This window comes from Antechinus flavipes, chromosome 2, assembly GCF_016432865.1.
Source record: "Antechinus flavipes isolate AdamAnt ecotype Samford, QLD, Australia chromosome 2, AdamAnt_v2, whole genome shotgun sequence".
Classification (NCBI taxonomy): Eukaryota; Metazoa; Chordata; class Mammalia; order Dasyuromorphia; family Dasyuridae; genus Antechinus; species Antechinus flavipes.
This window is the reverse complement of record NC_067399.1, coordinates 183,309,264-183,330,434: the sequence shown is the minus strand read 5'-3', so window position 1 is coordinate 183,330,434 and position 21,171 is coordinate 183,309,264. Positions and strand designations below refer to the sequence as shown.

General features: G+C 30.8%; 1 protein-coding gene across 1 annotated transcript in view; it reads right to left on the bottom strand.

The window, feature by feature from the left end:
- CSMD1 (CUB and Sushi multiple domains 1) overlaps positions 1-21,171 on the bottom strand; it is a 2,716,069-nt gene that overhangs the window by 313,803 nt on the left and 2,381,095 nt on the right. The window contains exon 41 of the mRNA XM_051975995.1: positions 6,551-6,760. Within this exon, the coding sequence (XP_051831955.1) occupies positions 6,551-6,760 (210 nt within the window). The remainder of the gene's footprint in view (positions 1-6,550; positions 6,761-21,171) is intronic.

The window sequence follows — 21,171 nt, the reverse complement described above, 5'->3', positions numbered from 1 at the left end:
TATAAACAGATCTCTTTATGGTGGCAAAGAACTAGAAATTACAGGATTGCCCATCAATTGGGGAATGGCTAAACAATTTGTGGTATATAAAGAAAATGTAATATTATTATTATTCTATTTTAAAAAATGAACAAACTGATTTTAGAAAGACCTGGAGAGATTTACATGAACTGATGATGAGTGAAATAAAGACAACCAGGAATATATCATACACAATAATAGCAAGAGTATGAAAGACTTGGTTCTTCTTCATGGTTCCAAGATCCAAAGCAATCCCAATAAGATTTTGGATAGAAAATGCCATCTGCATCCAGAAAAAGAACTATGGAGAATGAATGTAAACCAATATATGCTATACTCATTTCTTTATTCTGTTTTTTTTAAATTTTTCCCATAGTTTTTCCCTTTTGCTCTGATTTTTCTCTCCCAGCATGACTCATAAAGTAGTGTGTATTGAAAATAAATAAATTTACCAGAAAAAAAAGCTATCTTTATGATGTAATATGATTTTGGAGTCCCCTGATTTTACAGGGACTTCTGTTCTGGCAATGTCAGTGATTTTAGATTTTCTGTCTCAGTAAACTCCCACATCCAATATAACTGATTCTGACCAGTCCTTGGTCAAATAACTTCTGGCCTTAGGAAACTCCCACAGATCAAACTCCTGAGACAATAGTCTGACTGATAATCTGGTCAAAAATTCCTTTCTACTTATAAACTATAGAATTAGCATACCAATGCTAAAAAGCTGGATAATGTGTCTCCTTGCTTCTTTTTTGGCATCCCTTTTTCCAACCTCAGTATTTACATATATTTGGAAAAATTAAAGTACTATTAAAAATAAAATAAAATCGAGAATTAAAAAAAGAAAAAATAATAAAATTTTAAAATAAAAATTCAACAAATTTGCCTGGATCAAATGTGTTACATTAAGGAAGAGTAGGATGTTGGCATCCTACACCTTGTATTATCCTCAAATCTGAAATTTATCAAATGCTTTGGAATAATCAAAACATAAGCAAGTACCAAATCATGGGTTTTGATATTTTACTAAAAACAATTATGCATTTTTTTGCAGCCAAGATATTTCTTTGCTATTATTAAGAAAAACTAATTCCTATTTATATTTTATACTGTTATTTATTTTTAGAATCAATTACCAAACACTGTGCTGATAACGTAGGACTAACCATGCTCAGTGTTGAGAACCCAAGGATAAAAATTAAATAGTTGTTGTTGAAAAAAAAATTAATAAAGACAATTGAAGTTAAATGACTTGCCCAGGGTCACACAGCTAGTAAGTGTTAAATGGCTGAGACTGGATTTGAATCCATGGCTTCCTGATTCTAGGGCCTGTGCCCTATTCACTTTGCCATCTAGCTGCCTCAGTGTTCCCTTTTTTAACTTCCATCAAGACTCAGCTTAAATTCCTCCACTGCTAGAACCACCTCTCTAAAACTACTTTCTTCTTATGCACTATATATAGGGTTTATTAAAAGACTTATTATAAATTTATGTCATTAAAACTATAAAAGCTTAAAATTGCATTAAGATTTTTGGGAACAACTTGTATATCCTATATATCTCATACATACATATCTATGTATCTATCTATATCTATCTATCTCTATCTCTATATAGAATCTCTATATCTCTATATAGAGATAGAGATAGAGATAGATAGATATGGAGAGAGGGGAGGGGAGAGAGAGAGAGGGAGAGAGAGAGAGAGAGAGAGAGAGAGATTGATTGAATATTTTATGCTCCTTGAAGTCAGGAATTCGTTTTTGCCTTTGTATTTCCTATGCACTATGTCTGGCACAAAGTAGGTGCTTAATAAATGCTTGCTAACTGTGACAACATTTCCCTTCCTTCTCTCCTCCATCTTTTGACATAATTCTACCTTAGGATGACTTAGAATGCATATTTGCACAGTAGATTTGGTCCTATTATAAACAAACAAACAAAAAACACACATCTTTTGCTTAATTTTTATGTTTGTATTTTTAAGGACTAGTTAATGAGTATATTTATGAGGTTGACTTACTTTTTGACTGAAACCAAAATCATCCCAGGAAATATAGAGAGACAGTATTCATATTCAGTTGCTTGTCACAATCACAAGCTTTGTCATAATCAAACCTCAAGCTAATTTTGCATCTTGATAATGATAGTGATGGATTAATAAAGTTAAATATCATCTGGAATATAACTTGATCAGTATAATAGAAATGACTGTGCAAGATGAAAAAGGAAAAAATTCTCCAGCTTTAAAAAACTGATTTTTTTTTTATTATCTTGAAATTCATGTTTTATGGTGGCACATAACTGATCATACAGGGAAAGGGTGGAAAGCCACTTCAATATTCCAATTTTAAAAAATATTAATAACAAATATGGAGGTGGTAGAGTAGGAATAGAAAAAGGATTAGCTATGAAGCTGGCAACACTTGACTTTAAGCCCTAACTCTGATATAAAATTAGTTGTTTTACCACATTCTAGCTATGTGATTATGTACAAGACATTTAACATCTAAGTGCACCAGGTAACTTTATTACTATGAATTATAGACAAGCTGCCAGTATATTTCGGTAGAGGGAATTTCTATGCCTGGACATCCCTACAATGATGAAGTAATTAAGTCTTATTTGTTAAACAAACAAATAAATAAGCAAGCCATGTTTTATTGACATGAGCTAATGAGCAACAATGTCTCACAAAATGCATGTTGACATAAAAAATTCAATATCATATTTAATAAAGAAATTAAGTAGCAGTGTGAATAAATCTATGGGCCTAAGTCATGAAGACAGGTTCAAATCTGGCTTAAAAATATTATCTAATTGTGTGATTTGACCTTTAACCACTTTAATTTCCTAATCTGTAAAATGGGGATAAATAATAGCACCGCCCCTAGGTTCATTGGAAGGAACAAATGTGATAATCTTTGTAAAACGTTTTTCAAACCCAAAGGATCAGTTAAATTGCATAGTGGATGAAACACTAGGGTTGGAATCAGGAATCTTCATGAGTTCAAATCTGACTTCAGACACTTCCTATCTGTAATCCTAGCCAAGTTACTTAACCTTGTTTGCCTCAGTTTCTTCATCTGTAAAATGAGCTGGAGAACTTGGAAAATCACTCCAAAGTTTCTGCCAAGAAAACTCCCCAAAATAGGATCATAAAGTGTCAGACATGACTGACATGTCTGAATAACAAACTACAAACCATAAAATGCTATATAAGTGCTATTACTGTTGTTGATGGTATCTAAAGTCTGCAAAATACTTTATATATTACATTTTGATCAAAAATCTTTGTGAAGCAGGTAAAGAAAGTACTTGGTCTGAATCTATGACTGTGTAGTTAGTTCCTAATGTGAAAAGTCCCTTCTCCACTTACATCAGTAATTCTTCTATAATTTATAATCTTGAGAGTTTTGAGTAATAAATGATCTATCCAAGGTCATACAAGTAACATATCAGAAGAATGACTTTCTCCTAGATTTTTCTAACACCAAAAATAGCTCTCTATCCCTTATATCATAGTGCTTCTTACTAGAGGTATTATACTTCTCATTTTACAGATGAGAAAATTAGAACTGAAAAGGTTAAGCAATACATGGTTGCATCATGTATAAATGTATTGGCAGGATGATTTGAACTCAGATCTTCCTACCTAACTCCAAAATCACCACAAACTTATATTATATCATGCTGTCTTTAGAGACACCATTTAATTAAGTAATATGAAGGATTTAAAAAAATATGTAATTTAAATGAAAATGATCTGCTTTGTAAAATTATATATTTTCATTAGCAATCAATTGGTTGAAAATATCTTCTGTGCAAACATATCTTCTTTCTACTTGTTGCTATTGTTTGCTTTAGAAATGTTTGCTTTAGAATATGAAGATTTGCACAAATTTTATTCCAGAAATTTTATATCATGACAACCATATTCACTGGTTACATTTTTGCCCTTTATAAATGACTTATAAATAAATGACAGCTATTTAAGTAGCAGGTATACATCATATGTATCAGCTGAATGACAAAAATTCTTTGTTGTGATCTATGAATCTTTTCATGATATTAATTAGACCCTTAACTTTTAATTCACAAGTAGGACTTATAAATTTTGAGATGACCTACAAATCAGTGCAATAGTGTCACTTTGACAATTCATAAACTGCATAAATGACAAACACTGATAAACTATCTAATTAAAACTGAAAATGTATACTTCAAACAGTTATCACATTGTACAACAAAATAGAATACCTTTAATTATCATGTACATACCTTTAATTATACATGTACATTATAACATTAATGTTATGCAAAGTAATTGTTTAGAATGGAAATAATATAGTTCTACAAGCAGAGCACAGCAATTTGAATTCATTACACTTAAGTTAAGAGTATCTAGTTATCATATTTAATGAGCTTTGGTCTACCTGCCATCTGGAGCAGGAGGTGAGGGGAAGAAGGGGAAAAACTGGAACAAAACGTTTTGCACTTGTCAATGATAACAAATTACTCATGCATATATCTTGTAAATAAAAAGCTATAATAAAAAAAAAGAGTATCCAGTTATCAAAATAACCAACAAACTCTTTTATCTTTACATGATGCCAAGCTATGCTAACCTTTTTTTTTTGTTTTGTTTTGTTTTGTTTTGTTTGTTTTCCAGATTCAATTGTAGAAGCATTAACAACCTTATATGGAAAACAGTCAATATAGATGAAGCAATGAAATTCATCTGACAATAGAAGCAGCATGAAAAGAAAGAATATATGTTATATAAGGTAAAAAAAAAAAAAAACAAATATGTAAATATGTCTCTCACACACATGGAAATTTGCCATTGTGTTTTTGCAATAAAATATTAAATTCACAAAAAAAAGATTTCTGGGCACTACACTAGGAAGAATCTTTGAAAAGTTACTAATCAGTAACTAATCAGCAATAGGGCACCAGAAGTTTATATTGGTAATGCAATTATTTAATATTGTGTCCACTGATCTGGGTGATAATATGTTGAAGTTGTTTATTAATTTGGTAAATTAAAAATTGCTATGATGAAAAAAATTAAAATAGTACCAAATATAAAAATTTTAAAAATAATGTAAAGGTATTTATTTGCCAGTAAAAAACATAAAATGCAACAGACCTCAATGGATGTTAATAAACTCAGGGATAAATAACTAGTCAAACACAAAATGACTAATCAGAACTCCTGTGGTAAATAATCACAACTTACTGCTTAGATTAAACATGAAACACATTCATCTTCCAGTATTGAACTCGATTCCAATATTAGATTGAGTATGTGAGAGGGTGCATGTATGTACACACATATATACACACACACTTAAAGATGCAAAGAAAATGACATGTAAAAATCAAGAAGAATAGATAAAATGATTAACAACTCAGAATAGGATTTAAGGAAAATTGTAAAATGCTATTTCTTAGAATATGTAGTGTTATGTGATATTTTGTAAGATTATATATTGACAAATATGAATGTTGTCTTTTAATTATAACCACTTTGAATTCATTACATATGTATATACATATATAAAGATTTTTAATGAATTACATTTTTCCTTTTTTAAAAATTAGTATGTTGAACACTGCAATATGAAAATGTAGAATCAATTTTAAATTCAAAAATGAGCTTAACTACTATATTCTTTACTACTCCATATCTAAGGCTATTCTATCAATATAGAAGCATTTATTAAATACTTATAATCTGCTAGGCAATGTGCTACCAAACTTAAGTTTTTGAGTTACACATAAATTACACTAGGTTAAGATTTTTACTACCAGCCCATTTTAAAATATTTTAGAAAAAAAATGAATAATTTTCACTGGGGAAATCACATTTACATTCCCTTCTGCCCAATATTAATGAACATTTTCCTTCTAGCTTTCAGATGTAGTTCCATAAAATAGCTACACAGATATGCAAACAATATTTTTAAAAGTTCAAATAGTAAAAATTATTAAAATAGCATTTAATGCATTTTAAAATGATTTTAGATAAAGAATGTCACAGTATTTAGTTTTTTGATTTGGAATCAGGAAGGCCTAATTTCACCCAGATAAATACCACATCATCATTTTTTTTCAAAGTATAATCAAGCTTTGAAACAAATTTACAGACACCTAGAATTAAATGAAATGTCCTGTTCTATTCTGGCTTCCCTGAATCCATTATTTAAACTTTATTTGTGGTTTTCAGAACAAAAATCAGAAAGGCCTAACATAGGATTATGATAATAACTAACAGAAGCAGTGAAAAGGATTTGTGGCTCTAAGGAGTAAGAAAGGCCACAGTACTTGATGATGATATTGATAATCATCATGCATGTATATATGTGCATATTTACAAGTTACATTAGGTAAGTACAGTAACTGATCTTTTCCATTGTTACAACTTAATATAACTTTTTAAACAGATTCTTTTGCCATTAACTAAAAAAATAAACAATTGGAAGTTGAAGTGAGGAATCATTCAAATTTAATTATTTCTTACCTTGATAAGCAAGTTTAAATCCTTGCCTGTTTTGAGAATGATCACTATAAAAATGGATGAGTGTCTCATGTGTTGTGCTTAGCAGGACTGATGGCATATCAGTTCCACTAAACTGGCCAATCATAGGACTTGTATGAAAAGGTCCATTTTGAATTTCAAGATAATCATGATTAGCTTCTGTAGAAAAATTCAGAAATTGAATATGTGCACCTATAAAAAGAAAATTTAAAATCAGTAGATATAAAACATGCAAATCAGAAAACCTACAATAATCTATGGATTTCATACATATTCACATTCTTATGAACAAATAAATAAATGTATGTGAGTGTGCACATGTATCTCACACATTTACAATTAAAAATGACTGAAAATTGGCTAACACATTATCCAAAAGCAGAAAATCCCTAACAACCATTCAAAAGCTACTCGAATGTCTATTCATTTTAAAGGTCTTTTAGTAACACAAATGCTCTAGTAACCTTAATTTCATTAAGCATTATAAATAAAATAATGCACTCTACCAGGCTTTCAGAACTCTATCTGCTTAAAGATAAAATCATTTAAAAATATTTCCTTGATCATAACATTCAGTCAAATCCATTAGGACAATCTAAAAGAAATTCCAATTCCAATTAGTGATCGCTGCTTCTGAGGATCTGACTGCAATGCTCTGTGGTAACCAGGAATTCTATTACTATAATTTAGTTTCACATGAAGTTTCCAAATTCTTTAGCTTTTTGTAACATAAACTCAAACTAGTTCTATTGACAAAGGACTAAGTTGAAAAATAGCTTTCCTTTCTTGTATGATTCCTCTTGAAGATTAGAGACTTAATTTTATTATTTTAGTCATATTACAGGTTTATTAAAAATAGAAATTGGGGGAAACAGAAAATATAGTTACAATTTTCATATAATTCAAAAACTTGATTAGATACATAGAAATATTTACTTAGAGCCACATGAGTGGAACACCATATTTCACAAAAATAGAAAAGTAAAACAAAAAACAAAAATTATTGGATAAGGAAACAAAAAATTCTACTAGAAAAGTTTCATTGGAAGAAATAAAGGAATAGTATTCAAGGAAAACAGAAGTAACTGGGAAAGAAACTCACACAGAAACTAGGACAAATGATGCATATAAAATAGTAATGGAGAATGTCCGGAATGTAACAAAAAGAGCAAAGTATACTTGCCTGGGACACAGTGTCAAAAAAACAATAGCAACAACAAAAAGTAATAATAATCCTAGGATTTAAAGGCTGACTGTAATTTATAATCACTGTGACTCTGCAGAACTTATTTTTTCTGTCTGTATCTCAGTTTCTACATCAATATAATATTAGACTAAATGATTTCCAGATTTAAAATATTATGATTCATAACAGCTGTCATTGCTATGGCACTTTAAGATTTACAAAGAAAAACCTTCTTAGATAGTACAATCAGTAAATCCAATTTACAAATGAAAAAACTGAGATTGAGAAAGTTAAGTAATTTACCCATACTCACAGGGTCATTACCTGGCAGAACAAAGATTTAAATCCTGGTTTCCAGACTAAAAGTTCAAAGTTTTGTTTTGTTTTTTTTTTCAACTACACAATACTACTTTTTAAAAAATTGTCAAAAAAGAAATAAATGAGGATCATATTTCTTTTATATCTTTTTTTCACATTAAAACTTATTTAAGTTAATGCTATTACATTAAACATTAGGACAAGATTTTTTTAAAAATGATGAAATGTCTTTCTTTAGCATCCAATAGCTTAGGATGAAGCCAAGGAAAGGAAAAGGGAAAGGGAAAATCTGCTCAATTCCAATATTCATTATCATAATAAAGGAGAAAAAAATCAACTATTACTTTGAATTTGTTTTATATTTATCAACTTAATGAATTTTTCAGTGAATAAGTTAGTAATCAGTTGAATAGTAATGAGTACACTGCCTAAGTTTATAAAGTTTTCAATTGATCATGAAATATTATGTGAAGTACAAAATATATGTGTGTGTGTATAGTATTTGTGCAATTTTCACATATGGGTATATATAAAATATATGTGTGTTTATTTATTATATATGTGTGTATGTAGTTTTGGAACAATTCTTTACAATTTAGTTCAATGTTTTATAGACCAACTTTCGGAATATTTATGGGACATAAATTTTTTCTTATGTCAAATCATGCTCTTTGCCCAACAGCTATTAATAACAAGCAATGTTTTTCTCAATTTTAACAAATACTTGTGCCCCCCAAAAATGATGAAAGTATTGGGAGACAATAACATGGGCTCTCTTGGACTCCTTATTTCTTAACTACTAAGAAATATTAGCTATATCACTGTGCATGACAGAAAAAAGTAGAGAAACCCACTTACAACAGTACATTCTCATATCAAATTTCTCCAGTACTTTTCTAACCCATCACATCTATTGTCAAATTGAAAACACAATTGCTTCCTTTTTTTGTAGCATGACCCAAACCAAATCACTAAGAGAAAAATTTTGTCAGTAATAAATGAACAACAAGAAATCAAATTCAATTTGAATTAACCATCACTACAAGAACTTCCAAAATCTGTTGTCAACTGAACAATGTAAATACATGTAGGGATTCTTCTCTGTCCCATAAAATGACCAACAATGATAATTGTTACACTGAATTATGGTGAAAGCAGTCACCGTGCTAAGTGGTGAAGATCTAATATTGTCAAAATAGATAAAACTTTCAAGAGAAGAAAGGAAAGTATCTACTATGTGTTAGGCACCATGTTAAGTGCTTTAGAATGTTACCACTTATCATTCCCAAAACAATCCTAGGAGCTGTCATAATTACCTCCTTTTTACATTTAAGGAAACTGAGATAAAAAAAAAAAAAGCTAAATGATTTTCCTGAGTTCATATGTCTAATAAGTATCTGAGGCCAAGGTCACACTGAATTAAGGTTTTTCCTGAACCCAAGCCCAATACTTCATAACATTATACCACCTACTTGTCCAGGGAGAATACAGAGAAGTAATGATATTATGACAACAGAAAGTTTTAAAAGCAATCTTTTTCAGTCTACAAAGGACCATATTAATAAGCACTGGAACAGTATGCTATGTGTTGTATGAAAATGGCTTTTGAGTCATAAAAGCCTGTATTTTAATACTAGTTCTACTATTAACTAGCTAACCTTAAACAAAGTGAGTTTAGGAACAGACATTCACAATTGGATTTTTTTCAAAAGAAGAATAGCATTGCCTAAAAATCATGGGCCCATTCTCATTGGAGGTCTTTAGAAAACAATTTTTTTTTCATCCACAGAGACTGGATGACCACTTCCTAGAAATAATATAATTGAAATTTCTTTCTTATGTCAGTTGGATTAGATTGCTGATGAGATTCTTCTAATTATTATTTTCTGTAATCCTGTAACATTATTTCCTTAGTCCTCAATTTCCTTATCTGTTAAGTGAAGATGCTAAACTAGATTATTTCTATGGTCCCTTCCAGTCCTAATACTTTATTACTTTGTGAATCTAAAAAAAAAAAATCACCTTTAATCAATGACTTATTTTTCCTTTTCCACAAAATGGAAATGTGACAGAGCAAAATTTAGAAACTTGGTACTCATTTGCAGCAGCAACTAGAATGCCAGATTATACAATTAGCATATTCAGATCATTTTATTCACCTTTTAAATAAAAACAAAATTCTGCAAAAATATGTTAAAATGCAAGGGTAAGCTGGAGCTTATTCTGAGTATGTGCAAATGCAGTCTTAGCAAGATATAACACATACTCCAATTCAGAACTCCAAAACCAAGGAATAAAGCAGTAAAAGGAAGAGATGAAAAATAAAGTATTGAGGAGCTGAAAATATTCAGATCAAGTCATGACAATACAGAGTCAAAGTATCTATTACAAATCCTCTACACTAGATAAGGAAAATCAACTATATGTTATGATGAAAATGATTAACAAAAGCAAAATTAACTTCAGACAAAACAAATTTTGGAGGGAGTGAGGTGTAATGGAAAGATAACTACATTTAAGTCTGAGGATCCCTGATTCATAGTCTTATCTCTGCTACTTATTCCTTAGGTTGACCTTGACTAACTTTCTCTTTCTCAGCTTTTTTTTTTCCCCATATACAGAATGAGGGCATTGGATAAAATGCTAAGATTCTCCTCTGTCTATGATTATCTAATACATGCAAAAGGATGGACAAGAGAATAGCCTTAACCCACCCAAATCAAATTAAATCCTTGTTGTTCTCTAATTTATTTACAGCAAGGTAACACAGCGAAGACAGTGCTTGCCCTAGAGTCAGGAAGACCTGAGTTCAAATCTAGCCACAGACATTTATTAGCTTTGTGAACCTGGGTAAATTTCCTAACACTTTCTTAGTCCTCCCATCTGCAAATGAGCTAGAGAATGAAGCAAATGGCAAACCACTTTAGTAAATTTTCTAAGAATACTCCAGATGTGGTCACAGAGTCACACATGACTAATCAACTAAATAACAACAGATTTTCCAAGTTGATGCTGAAGTTTTAGAATTGTCCACCTTAATGGACAGAAGCAGCTACACCCAAAGAAAGAACACTGGGAAATGAATATAAACTGCTTGCATTTTTGTTTTTCTTCCCGGGTTATTTATACCTTCTGAATCCAATTCTCCCTGTGCAACAAAGAAACTGTTCGGTTCTGCACACATATATTGTATCTAGGATATACTGTAACCTATTCAACATGTAAAGGGCTGCTTGCCATCTGAGGGAGGGAGTGGAAGGAGGGAGGGGAAAAATCGGAACAGAAGTGAGTGCAAGGGATAATGGTGTAAAAAAATTACCCTGGCATGGGTTTAAATAAAAAGTTATTTAAAGAATAAAAAAAAAGAATTGTCCACCTTAATTCAGTTAACTTTAACAAACATTTCTTAAATTCCAACTTTGTTTTCTGTAAAAATAGCATCATGTCATACACAAAGGTAATTTTTAAAAATATTTAGTTAGCTATTCAATCACTGACCATTTATTAAATGTTTACTATGTAGAATAAAGGTGTTTATAATTTAATTTTTATACATATAACTAGATCATTATGCAGAATGCCAGGACTTTTTTATTATTTCTTTTGTTACCTTCACATTTATTACAATGATAGAAATATTGTAAGTATTTAATAAATACTTGCTCTTTGATTGCTCAAAGTACTAAGGAGAGAACTGGACAATGTTATAAGAAATGAGAAAATGAAAAGTTCTCTTTCAGCAAGGAAGAATGAAAAATATGCCATTAAAGCTAATAATACTTTAGTCAATCTTTCTGTGTTTCAGTAATAAGTATTACTCTTTTTGAAGTGTTTTTCTTATGTGCAATTCACTATTGGGATTGAGCTACAACCTAGCACATCCTTTTTTCTGTCTTTTTTTTCTTTTTTTCTTTCCTTCTTAATTTCTTTTAATTTTAACTAGGTATATTCCTAATGATATTTGACCATCTCTACTCCTTATTCTCCAAATTTCTTTCTCTACCATAAATCAACAGCCTTCTTAACTAGAAAGTTCATTCCAGACCATTATCTTTTTGCCATTGGAGGATTGCTCTACCTCAGTAACTTTCTCACCTTTAAATTCCAAAACTAAAATGGCAGAAGGGGAAAGTGACAAATCCTGGAGGAGATGTGGAAAAATTGGGACACTAATTCATTGTTGATGGAATTGTAAACTAATCCAACCATTTTGGAGAGCAATCTGGAATTATGGCAAAAAAGTTGTTAAACTATATTTTACCTGGCAGTACCATTACTAATCTATTTCCAAAAGATGATTAGGAAAAAAAAAAGGAAAATAACCTAGCTGTTCTAAAAAAATGTTTATAGCAGCTCTCTTTGTAGCAGCAAAGAATTAGAAATTGCAAGGATACTCATCAACTGGGGAATGACTGAACAAGTTGTGGTATAAAGTTGTGATAGAATCCTACTGGGCTATAAAAAATGATGAGCTCAATAATTTTAGAAAAACATGGGAAAACTTGCACAATATAATGAAGAGTAAAATGAGCAGGAACAAAAGAACATAGTATACAATAACAACCATATTGTTTTAAGAATGATTTTGACTGAACAAGTTATTTTTTTCTTATGAAAATACCCAATTAACTATAAAGAACATAGGAAGAAAGATGCTATCTACATCAAGAGAATGAACTGATAAATTAGAAGTACATATATAATAATTTTACATATTTATGTATATACATATATGTGTATATTTATCTATATATACACACATACACATGCCTATTTGTGTTTAATGGTAACTATCTCTAAGGTGAGGGGAAGAAAAAAAAGAAATTTATATTATTATTTTATCATATATTTAAAAGGAATAAAAAGCTGTGCATGTTAAATTTGCAGTTTTCATGTGCAATCAACTTTTTAAAAACTATATTATAAAAATGTTTGTTTTATTCCATAAATTAAAAATAAAATAGTTTTTTAAAAATTCCGAGAGCATTTTATATTTGCTACTGGGGTATGTAGCCATTGGAGTTTATTACGTTGGGTGGCATTAGGGGGAGGAGGAGATGATATTATCAGAACTACAAAAATCACTTTGGTATCTTAGTAGAAGATAAATTAGAGTAGAAAGAAGTCTATTTTTATAGTTTAAGTAGGAAGTGATGAGCATTTGCATTTGAATGAAAGAAAAGTTGATATGAGTGCTGTAAAGGAAGAAATTACGAGACTTGCCAACAAAAAGATTATGAGAGAGGTAAGGAAGAGTAAGGAGTCCAGAATAAAAACTAGATTATAAATCTGGGTGACTGGGAAGATAATTGTGTTCCTAACAATAGTAAAAGAATTGAAAAGACTAGATGATTAAAGGGGGAAGAGAATGAATTTTTTTGTGTATGATTAACTTTTTGAGATGCAAACAGGGATATCCAGGTCCTAACAGACAAAAGATAATTGTTGATACTATATTGCAATGAAGGAAACAAACATTTATTAAATGCCGCCAATGTTCCAGGTACTGTGCTATGCTTTTTACACTTTACACATATTATCTCATTTGATCCTCACAGCAATAATGTAAGATAGATACTATTATTATTCCTGTTTTATAAATGAGGAAACAAAAGGAAACTGTTTAAATGACTTGCCCTCATAGTAAGTGTATGAAGGCATATTTGTATTCAAGTCTCCTTCACTCCAAACTTAGTACTACATGTATTGTATCCCATAGCTGCCTTGAAATTAAGCTCTGAAGAGACAGTAAGGGTAGTTCTATAGATCTGGGAAACATCTGTATAGAAATAATCAAATTTCTGAGGTTGATGAGATTACCAAGAGTTATTGTAAACAAGAAGTAAATGTCTTTCAAAAATATGGATAAAAGATTCGAATTATTTCTTATGTAGATTAATTGTATCCATGTATCCTTACATATTCTTAGAACATAATGCTATGGAAAAAAAAATATTGGAGTCAGAAGACCTCTCTTAGGATCTGTGCTGTGCCATTAACTGTATGACCTTGGGAAAAATCATTTTCCTGACCTAGGCCTTGATTTCTTACTCAGTAAAATAGAGTGGTTGGACTAAATGATTTCTAAGGTCCTCTCTAATTCTAATTTTTATGAGTTGTAAAGAATTTTTTCTATCATATAAAGTTCCAATATTAAATTGGGGATGATTACTATAGTTCTTATATCCCAGTTTTTCAGTGCTATGAAACTGAATGCTTTTCCCTTTCAACTCATCCGTTCTTGTAATTTTCAGGTTTTGCCAAGTGGTGTCATAAAGTACTTTCTCCCCATTTCCTAAAATTCAGGGTTGATATGAGGATCATATTAAATAATATATATAAAAAACTTTTATATATATATAAAAACTTTTAATATATTAAAAAACTTAAACTGTTTAAGTGCTATATAAATGTTAGAAATTATAATACCCAGGGATAAAAGAGGCTAGTCATGTTCCCAAAAGAGAAATATATTCATTCTATAATGATTAAGTCCCTATTATGTAGAAATTATTGTTTTAGCCACTAAAGATGATAAAACTTTAGGGAAGACAGTGTGAAAGGTAGTGTGGTTAATGAAAGAATATGGAATTAGCAAAGGCCAAGATTTGCCAGGCACAGACACTTAATATCATATGAGCCTGGTCAATTCATCTAACCTGACTGAAACTCCATCACTTCAACTGTAAAATGTTCTTATGTAATAATTATAATACAGATATCACCAAGTTGTTCTGAGGAAAAACCTTAAATTATTATATAAATATGGATTTTTAAAAATCCCTACCACATGATTCAGTGACTTAGGAGGTGCTGAATAAATTTGTACTTGAATTTTAAACATGGATTTTGCTTTATTCAATATCATAATGTAATAGATATATCCATAGAACTAGTGTTTCTGTTGCTAGTAAGAAAAATTTCAATTCTAAGTATGTTCTTTTTTCCCAAAAAATGAATATTATCTTTAGACACTAACTCAATTATAGGAAAAATAAGTTATGACTTTAGGAGTTTCAGAATGAGAAAACATTAACTCAAAAAGGTTAATAAAACAAGAGGTAGTCATCAACAGGCTTACTTCTATTCTTCAATGAAGCCATTGTCTTTGAGATAAGGACACTTTTTCCAATGTTAAGAATCATAACTTATCCTCACTTTATCACCATGAATTATTCTTTCATGGCCCTTCCATAAAGTTCACCAAATGTATTTACCCAGTGTACTAAAAGTCTTTCTTTAAGTCTAGAAATCAAGCCATTCATCTATTATATTTTACTTTTGTCACAAGACCAGCTTATTTCCTTTAAAATAAATACTCTCCATGATATCATTTACATTATTCCTTTTGCTCAAGTCATCACTATGCATCAGTCTTATTATATAATACCATTTCTCTTGGGGACATCTTCAACTTGCTACCCAATAAGTATCTCAAATTCAACATTTGCAAAAGATAATTTTTTCTTCCAAAATTTACAAAGAAAACTCATATTCTTTCCTACTTTTCTCCCAAATTCATTATTTCTACTGAAAATCACTGCCTTACTAGGCAAGCAAGTTCTTCATCCAGTGGTCATCACAATTCTCATTTACCTATCAAATCCAATCACTGGTGAAATAAATATTTACAAAATATCTATCATAGCCTTTTATTCCAAAAGCCATCACTCTATTTTAATGGTTCAGAACCTCTCTCCCCTGACAATATTTTCTTAGTATTTGTCCTTCAAATCATTCTATATATGACTGCCAAATTTGTACTTTTAAAATATTGATCCACTCATAACAGTGCCCTTCTCAAGAAATTGCAGTAGCTCCTTTTTGCCTTTAGAATAAAATGTAGTCGCATATGTTTGGTTTATAAAGTCCTTCACAATCTGGCTCTAGGTTATCCCTCCAAGTCACAAATATTTCTCTGTTGTTCATGTATTATATGTTAGAACCATATGGTTTACTTATACTTCCTTATACAAAACATTCCTACCTCTCAATTTTTTTCATAACTTTTCCATTATGCCCTTTCCATTATGTGCTCTTCTTTTTCACTTTTTCTTCCTTCAAGGTTCAGGTCAGGTGCCAACTCTGAGAGGAACCTTATCCATATGTTACCAATTTTCTAGTTCTCTCCCCCAAAATTGTATCTAATATGCTTTTGTTTATTTATTTTTATTTTTTCCTATGGGAAGTATTGATGCTATTTTGTTGACTTGGGTCATTTGGGATAATAATTTTTTAATGAAACATTTTCTGATAAAATCTGCATATAATACATAATCAGAAGTCCCAAGTATGAACAATGGACATATTTATTTACTAAATTAAATGGGGTTCTTTGAATCAGTTTCTTCTTCATATTTCACTGCTGTTTTTAAATGCTAAGAACTTATTTCAGTCAAATTGGTTCATTGGGGAATTAGCATTGCATAGCACTGGAATGCAATTAGGAGTCTATCACTATCTATAACTAACTAGCTGTGAAACAAAATTTAAATAAGTCATTTATTCCCATTGGGGCTCACTTTCCTCTTGTATAAAATGAGGATGTTGGACTAAAGGAGCCTTAAGATCCTTTCCAGCTCTTATATATTTTGCACCAACTTTTCTTTGAATGTTGTTCTTGTCAAAAAAATAAATAAATAATAAGTTTCTTGAGATCAAGGACAATTTCATTTATGTCCCATCCTGGTATTTTCCATGTCTAGCTCAGTGCACGGTAGATAACAGGGGCTTATTAAGTATTTATTGAATTACTATTGATTAAATCACTGATAACATCCTTCAGTCATCCTACACTCGCAACATATCTTTACATTGCCCTTTCAGTCACCCATAATTTTGATTCTTCACAGATTCTAATATCCTATGATATAAAATCCTATAGATAGTCATTTGAATCAAGCCTAGCCCTTTTCCTGACATCTTCATTTAGGATAACATATCCCTGTAATTTATCTTAATACATTCTTACAAAAGAAGGCAAATAAAAAGATTGATATGAATCTATGATTTGCCAACTCTTAACTCTAGTCTGTCCTTTTGGTACTAGCACACCACTTCGTTATGATTTTACTTACTTATTGGAAGCAACCTCATCATACTCTCTTTCTTGGTAATGTTGTTTCTTTATCTTACTGATACCATATTAGTATTTTTGTAATGGGCTATAGGATACCTGAATTCATAAATACTTTGCTCCTCAATAAAATAAACTTTTATTTTTAGGTCATGCTCCTGGATCGATCAAACAATAGACTTCTCATTGAGATTCAGCTTACCCAGATTTCTTTCCTTTCAGACAGAAGGGAAGCAAAAGAATAGTGTATACCTTCAGGGGAAAAGGATTCTGAAAGGGGGTAATAGAGCATAGAAAAGGAAGATGGAGATGAATGAGAAATACTTCACCTACTTAAAGTCATAATAATTAAAAGCTGGGAAAAAATAAAACTTTGTAAAGTATCTAAGCAACTTTCAGTGATCTTTTAAAGATTTGTGGAGATAAAATAGGATGGAAAAAAGTACAAAAATGCCATTTTTTTCAAAGGGATATAAAGAGACAGGAATCTGTAAAGTATAAGCTATTCACTTTGATTTTGATTCTTGATAAAAATTCTATATGTATTATTAAATATATATCTGTATAGGCATCTGAAAAGGCAATAGTGATTATAAAAAGTCAACATGAATTCATTACAATATTTTTTCTTTTGGGATAAAATTATTACAAGATAAGAAAAATACTGGAGATATAATTTATCTATATTAAAAAAAAATAATTAACACAGCTTATTATAATGTTCCTGTGGAAAATATAAAGAGACTTGGCTAGATAAAAATATACCAGATTCTATTCAGACCTAACTTCATAGCAAGGCTCAAAGAGTAGACAAAATGCATTTAAGGTTATTTTAGAAATCTTTGGTAATATCTCTTAGGTTATAGTTTTGGAATCGTTTAATTTCATATATGCTTGATGATTTGGGAGGAGGGAATGTGTATGTAATATACTCATCTAATTTTGAGAGGTCACAAATCTGGAAAAGATAGATAATATGTCGGATGAAAATTAGAATTCAAAAAGGTCTTGATAGGTTAGGAGGTACAGTGGACAGAATGTTGGTACAGTCAGGATTACTGGAGTAAGAATACAGATTTACTACCTATAACTCACTCTACTTCGCATGTGCTATTTTGTTTGTTGAAAATCCATGGGAAAAAATACCTTCACATTGGGTACCTTTTAATATCCCCACTTTTTCTTGCCTACTTGTGTGTGTGGTCTCCTTCCCAAATTAGATTGTAAATTACTTTCAAAAACCAGCCCAACTGGCACTTGCTAAATGAAGTCAATTTAATTGAATCCAGGAAAATATCTGTCAAATGCCCAGGATGTTTCAGACATTGTGCTAAGCATGGGAATACAATTAATAAAAAAAAAAATCTCTACCCTCAACAAATTTATAATCTAAAAGTACAATCTAGAGGGAGAAAACAAGACAGAAAAAGAGGCAGGAAGGGGGAACAGAGGGACACCAGATGATTCTTGGTTTGGAAGCATCTTGTTCCATGGAGCTGACACTAGGGATAACAGCAATAGAGTGAACTGAAACTTCATTTTTGCCCTCTATAAAGGAAGATAATGAGAAGACTTTGGTTTTCTATTGTCCAGCCCTCCAAACATTAGAGAGGAGGTTGAGGGGATGGAATCAATCAAAATTTGGATTAGAAATTAGGATGAGTTTAGAAGTGATAAACTAATCCTGGGAGGGAATTTAGTCCCTTGAATTGAAAACCAAGAATGTCAATAGATGCAAAATATTTTCTGATTCACCTCTATTCTACTTAATCATATCCTGACTTTCTAAAATTGCAGCTATATTTATCTGTATATACTTTGAATATATGTGTATGTAGCTATATATGTTTGTCTCCCATTATAGAATAGAAACTCATTGAAATAAAAAATTATTTCACTTTTATATTTGTATCTCTAGCACTTAGCATAGTATCTTGCATATAATAAAGTGGTTGCTGTTGTTTAATTGTTGATTACTTGCCAGGTGTATTTTAAAGGAGATTTTTGTTCAGGTGTGAGATTATATTTGATAGTCGCTAAAGAATTTTCCAAATTTGTAATTCTGAGATTCTGGAATCCTGACTGTATAAAATGGGGAAATTAGACCCAAAGATTAGAAATTATCTGTCCATAATGATCTGGTGTGTTAGTGATAATTGGGTCTAAAATTCCAGTTTACAAATTCCTAGGTTCTTTTTACTCCCTCAAAATTAAGCATTTACTCCTGGTTGCTCAAATAATCTCTTCTTCCCAAACTTATTTTACCATTAAAATGTCTGAAAGAAGAAGAAGAAGAAGAAGAAGAAGAAGAAGAAGAAGAAGAAGAAGAAGAAGAAGAACAAGAAGAAAAAGAAGAAGAACAAGAAGAACAAGAACAAGAACAACAAGAAGAAGAACAAGAACAAGAAGAAAGAAGAAGAAGAACAAGAACAAGAAGAAAGAAGAAGAAAGAAGAACAAGAAGAAGAAGAAGAAGAACAAGAAGAAGAACAAGAACAAGAAGAAAGAAGAAGAAAGAAGAACAAGAAGAAGAAGAAGAAAAAAAGAAGAAGAAGAAGAAGAAGAAGAAGAAGAAGAGAAAAAATCCATACTGTGTGATTAATTTCCTTATATCCAACATGTTCCTACAATTATGAAACTTTTTGCCTTGTCCTACCCCATTTGGATTTGCTTGGCAGAGATAATGGAGTAGTTTGCCATTTCCATCTCTTATTCATTTTATAGATGAAGAAACTGAGACAAACAGGGTAAAGTGCTTTACCCAGGATCATACAGATAGTGTCAGGCCACATTTGAACTCAGGTCTTCCTAATTTCAGGTCTGACATTCTATCCACTGTGTCACCTAGCTGGCCCTTATGTTTTATTATTTATTATTCCTATTAAACTTTAGCTTTTGCAATTAGCTGAGAACAATACTAATAGCTAATATTTATGTAGCACTTAAGATTTACATAGCATTTTATGCAAGCTAACTCATTTGATCCTCTCAATCTTATAAAGTAGACACTATGATTATCTCTATTTTATAGATGAGGAAACTGAGGAGACATAGGTTAAGTGATTTACCCAGGGTCACAGAAATTCACAGATAGGATTCAAACTCAGGTCTTCTTAACTAAAAGTTGATAATTGTAAGAAAATTTTGTGAAGTATTAACTACAGATTTGGAAGTGAAAGAGAACTTAGAAATCAGCATTTCTTTGTCACTGTAGTGCTGATACTTTAAAAATATATATCTGGATATGTTAAATTTTTATATCAATCCTGTTGTATCTTATAAATTTATTGATTTTCAATTTGTCTTTCATTTTAAATATTTGGGGTATAAGGAAATTACTTCTTTGATTTCTTGAAATCAAAAAAATCTTTCTTGAAATCATAAAAGCTCCTTTTCTTATTTTCTTATTCATAATCTGGGTTATTATACAATTATAAATTTTTTTATGTTTTTCTTCTCTTTGTCACTTTTGCCTGCATTGATTACAAAACATCTTTTTTTTTTCAATTTGACTAATTTGCTGGATTTGTGGTTTTTCCTTTTCCTGTTACCCCCAACAATGTGCTCTTCAGCAAAATCATTTACTTGTTCACAACTTGACTATTTAGAAACATCTTTAGAAAACATGTAGACACAATAATGTTAACTTTCTCTAAGATCCTCAGTTATAGTTAGCTCCTTCCATAATTTATTATGTAATATTTTTATGAGTTTCTTGTAGAGGGTCACAGTCAATGGGGAAACTCTGAGTGAGGTATAAGACCTTTCAACCCAGAGGGAATCTAACAATATCTGGTTTGGCTCTCTGTCTCCCCTAAGGACTCTCGGCCTTCCTGAGAAGTCAGGGGACAGTGACAATCTGTGTTGTGAATGAAGCAGAGTGATATCAGGTGGAAGAGTGATACCAGGAGTCAAAGTTGTTTATGTGGTCCCATGTGCACACTGTATATTGGGCAGCATGACCAGTGTTTTTGTTACATAAGGGTATGAAGGTATAAAAAGGGGAAAATCCTTGAAATAAACA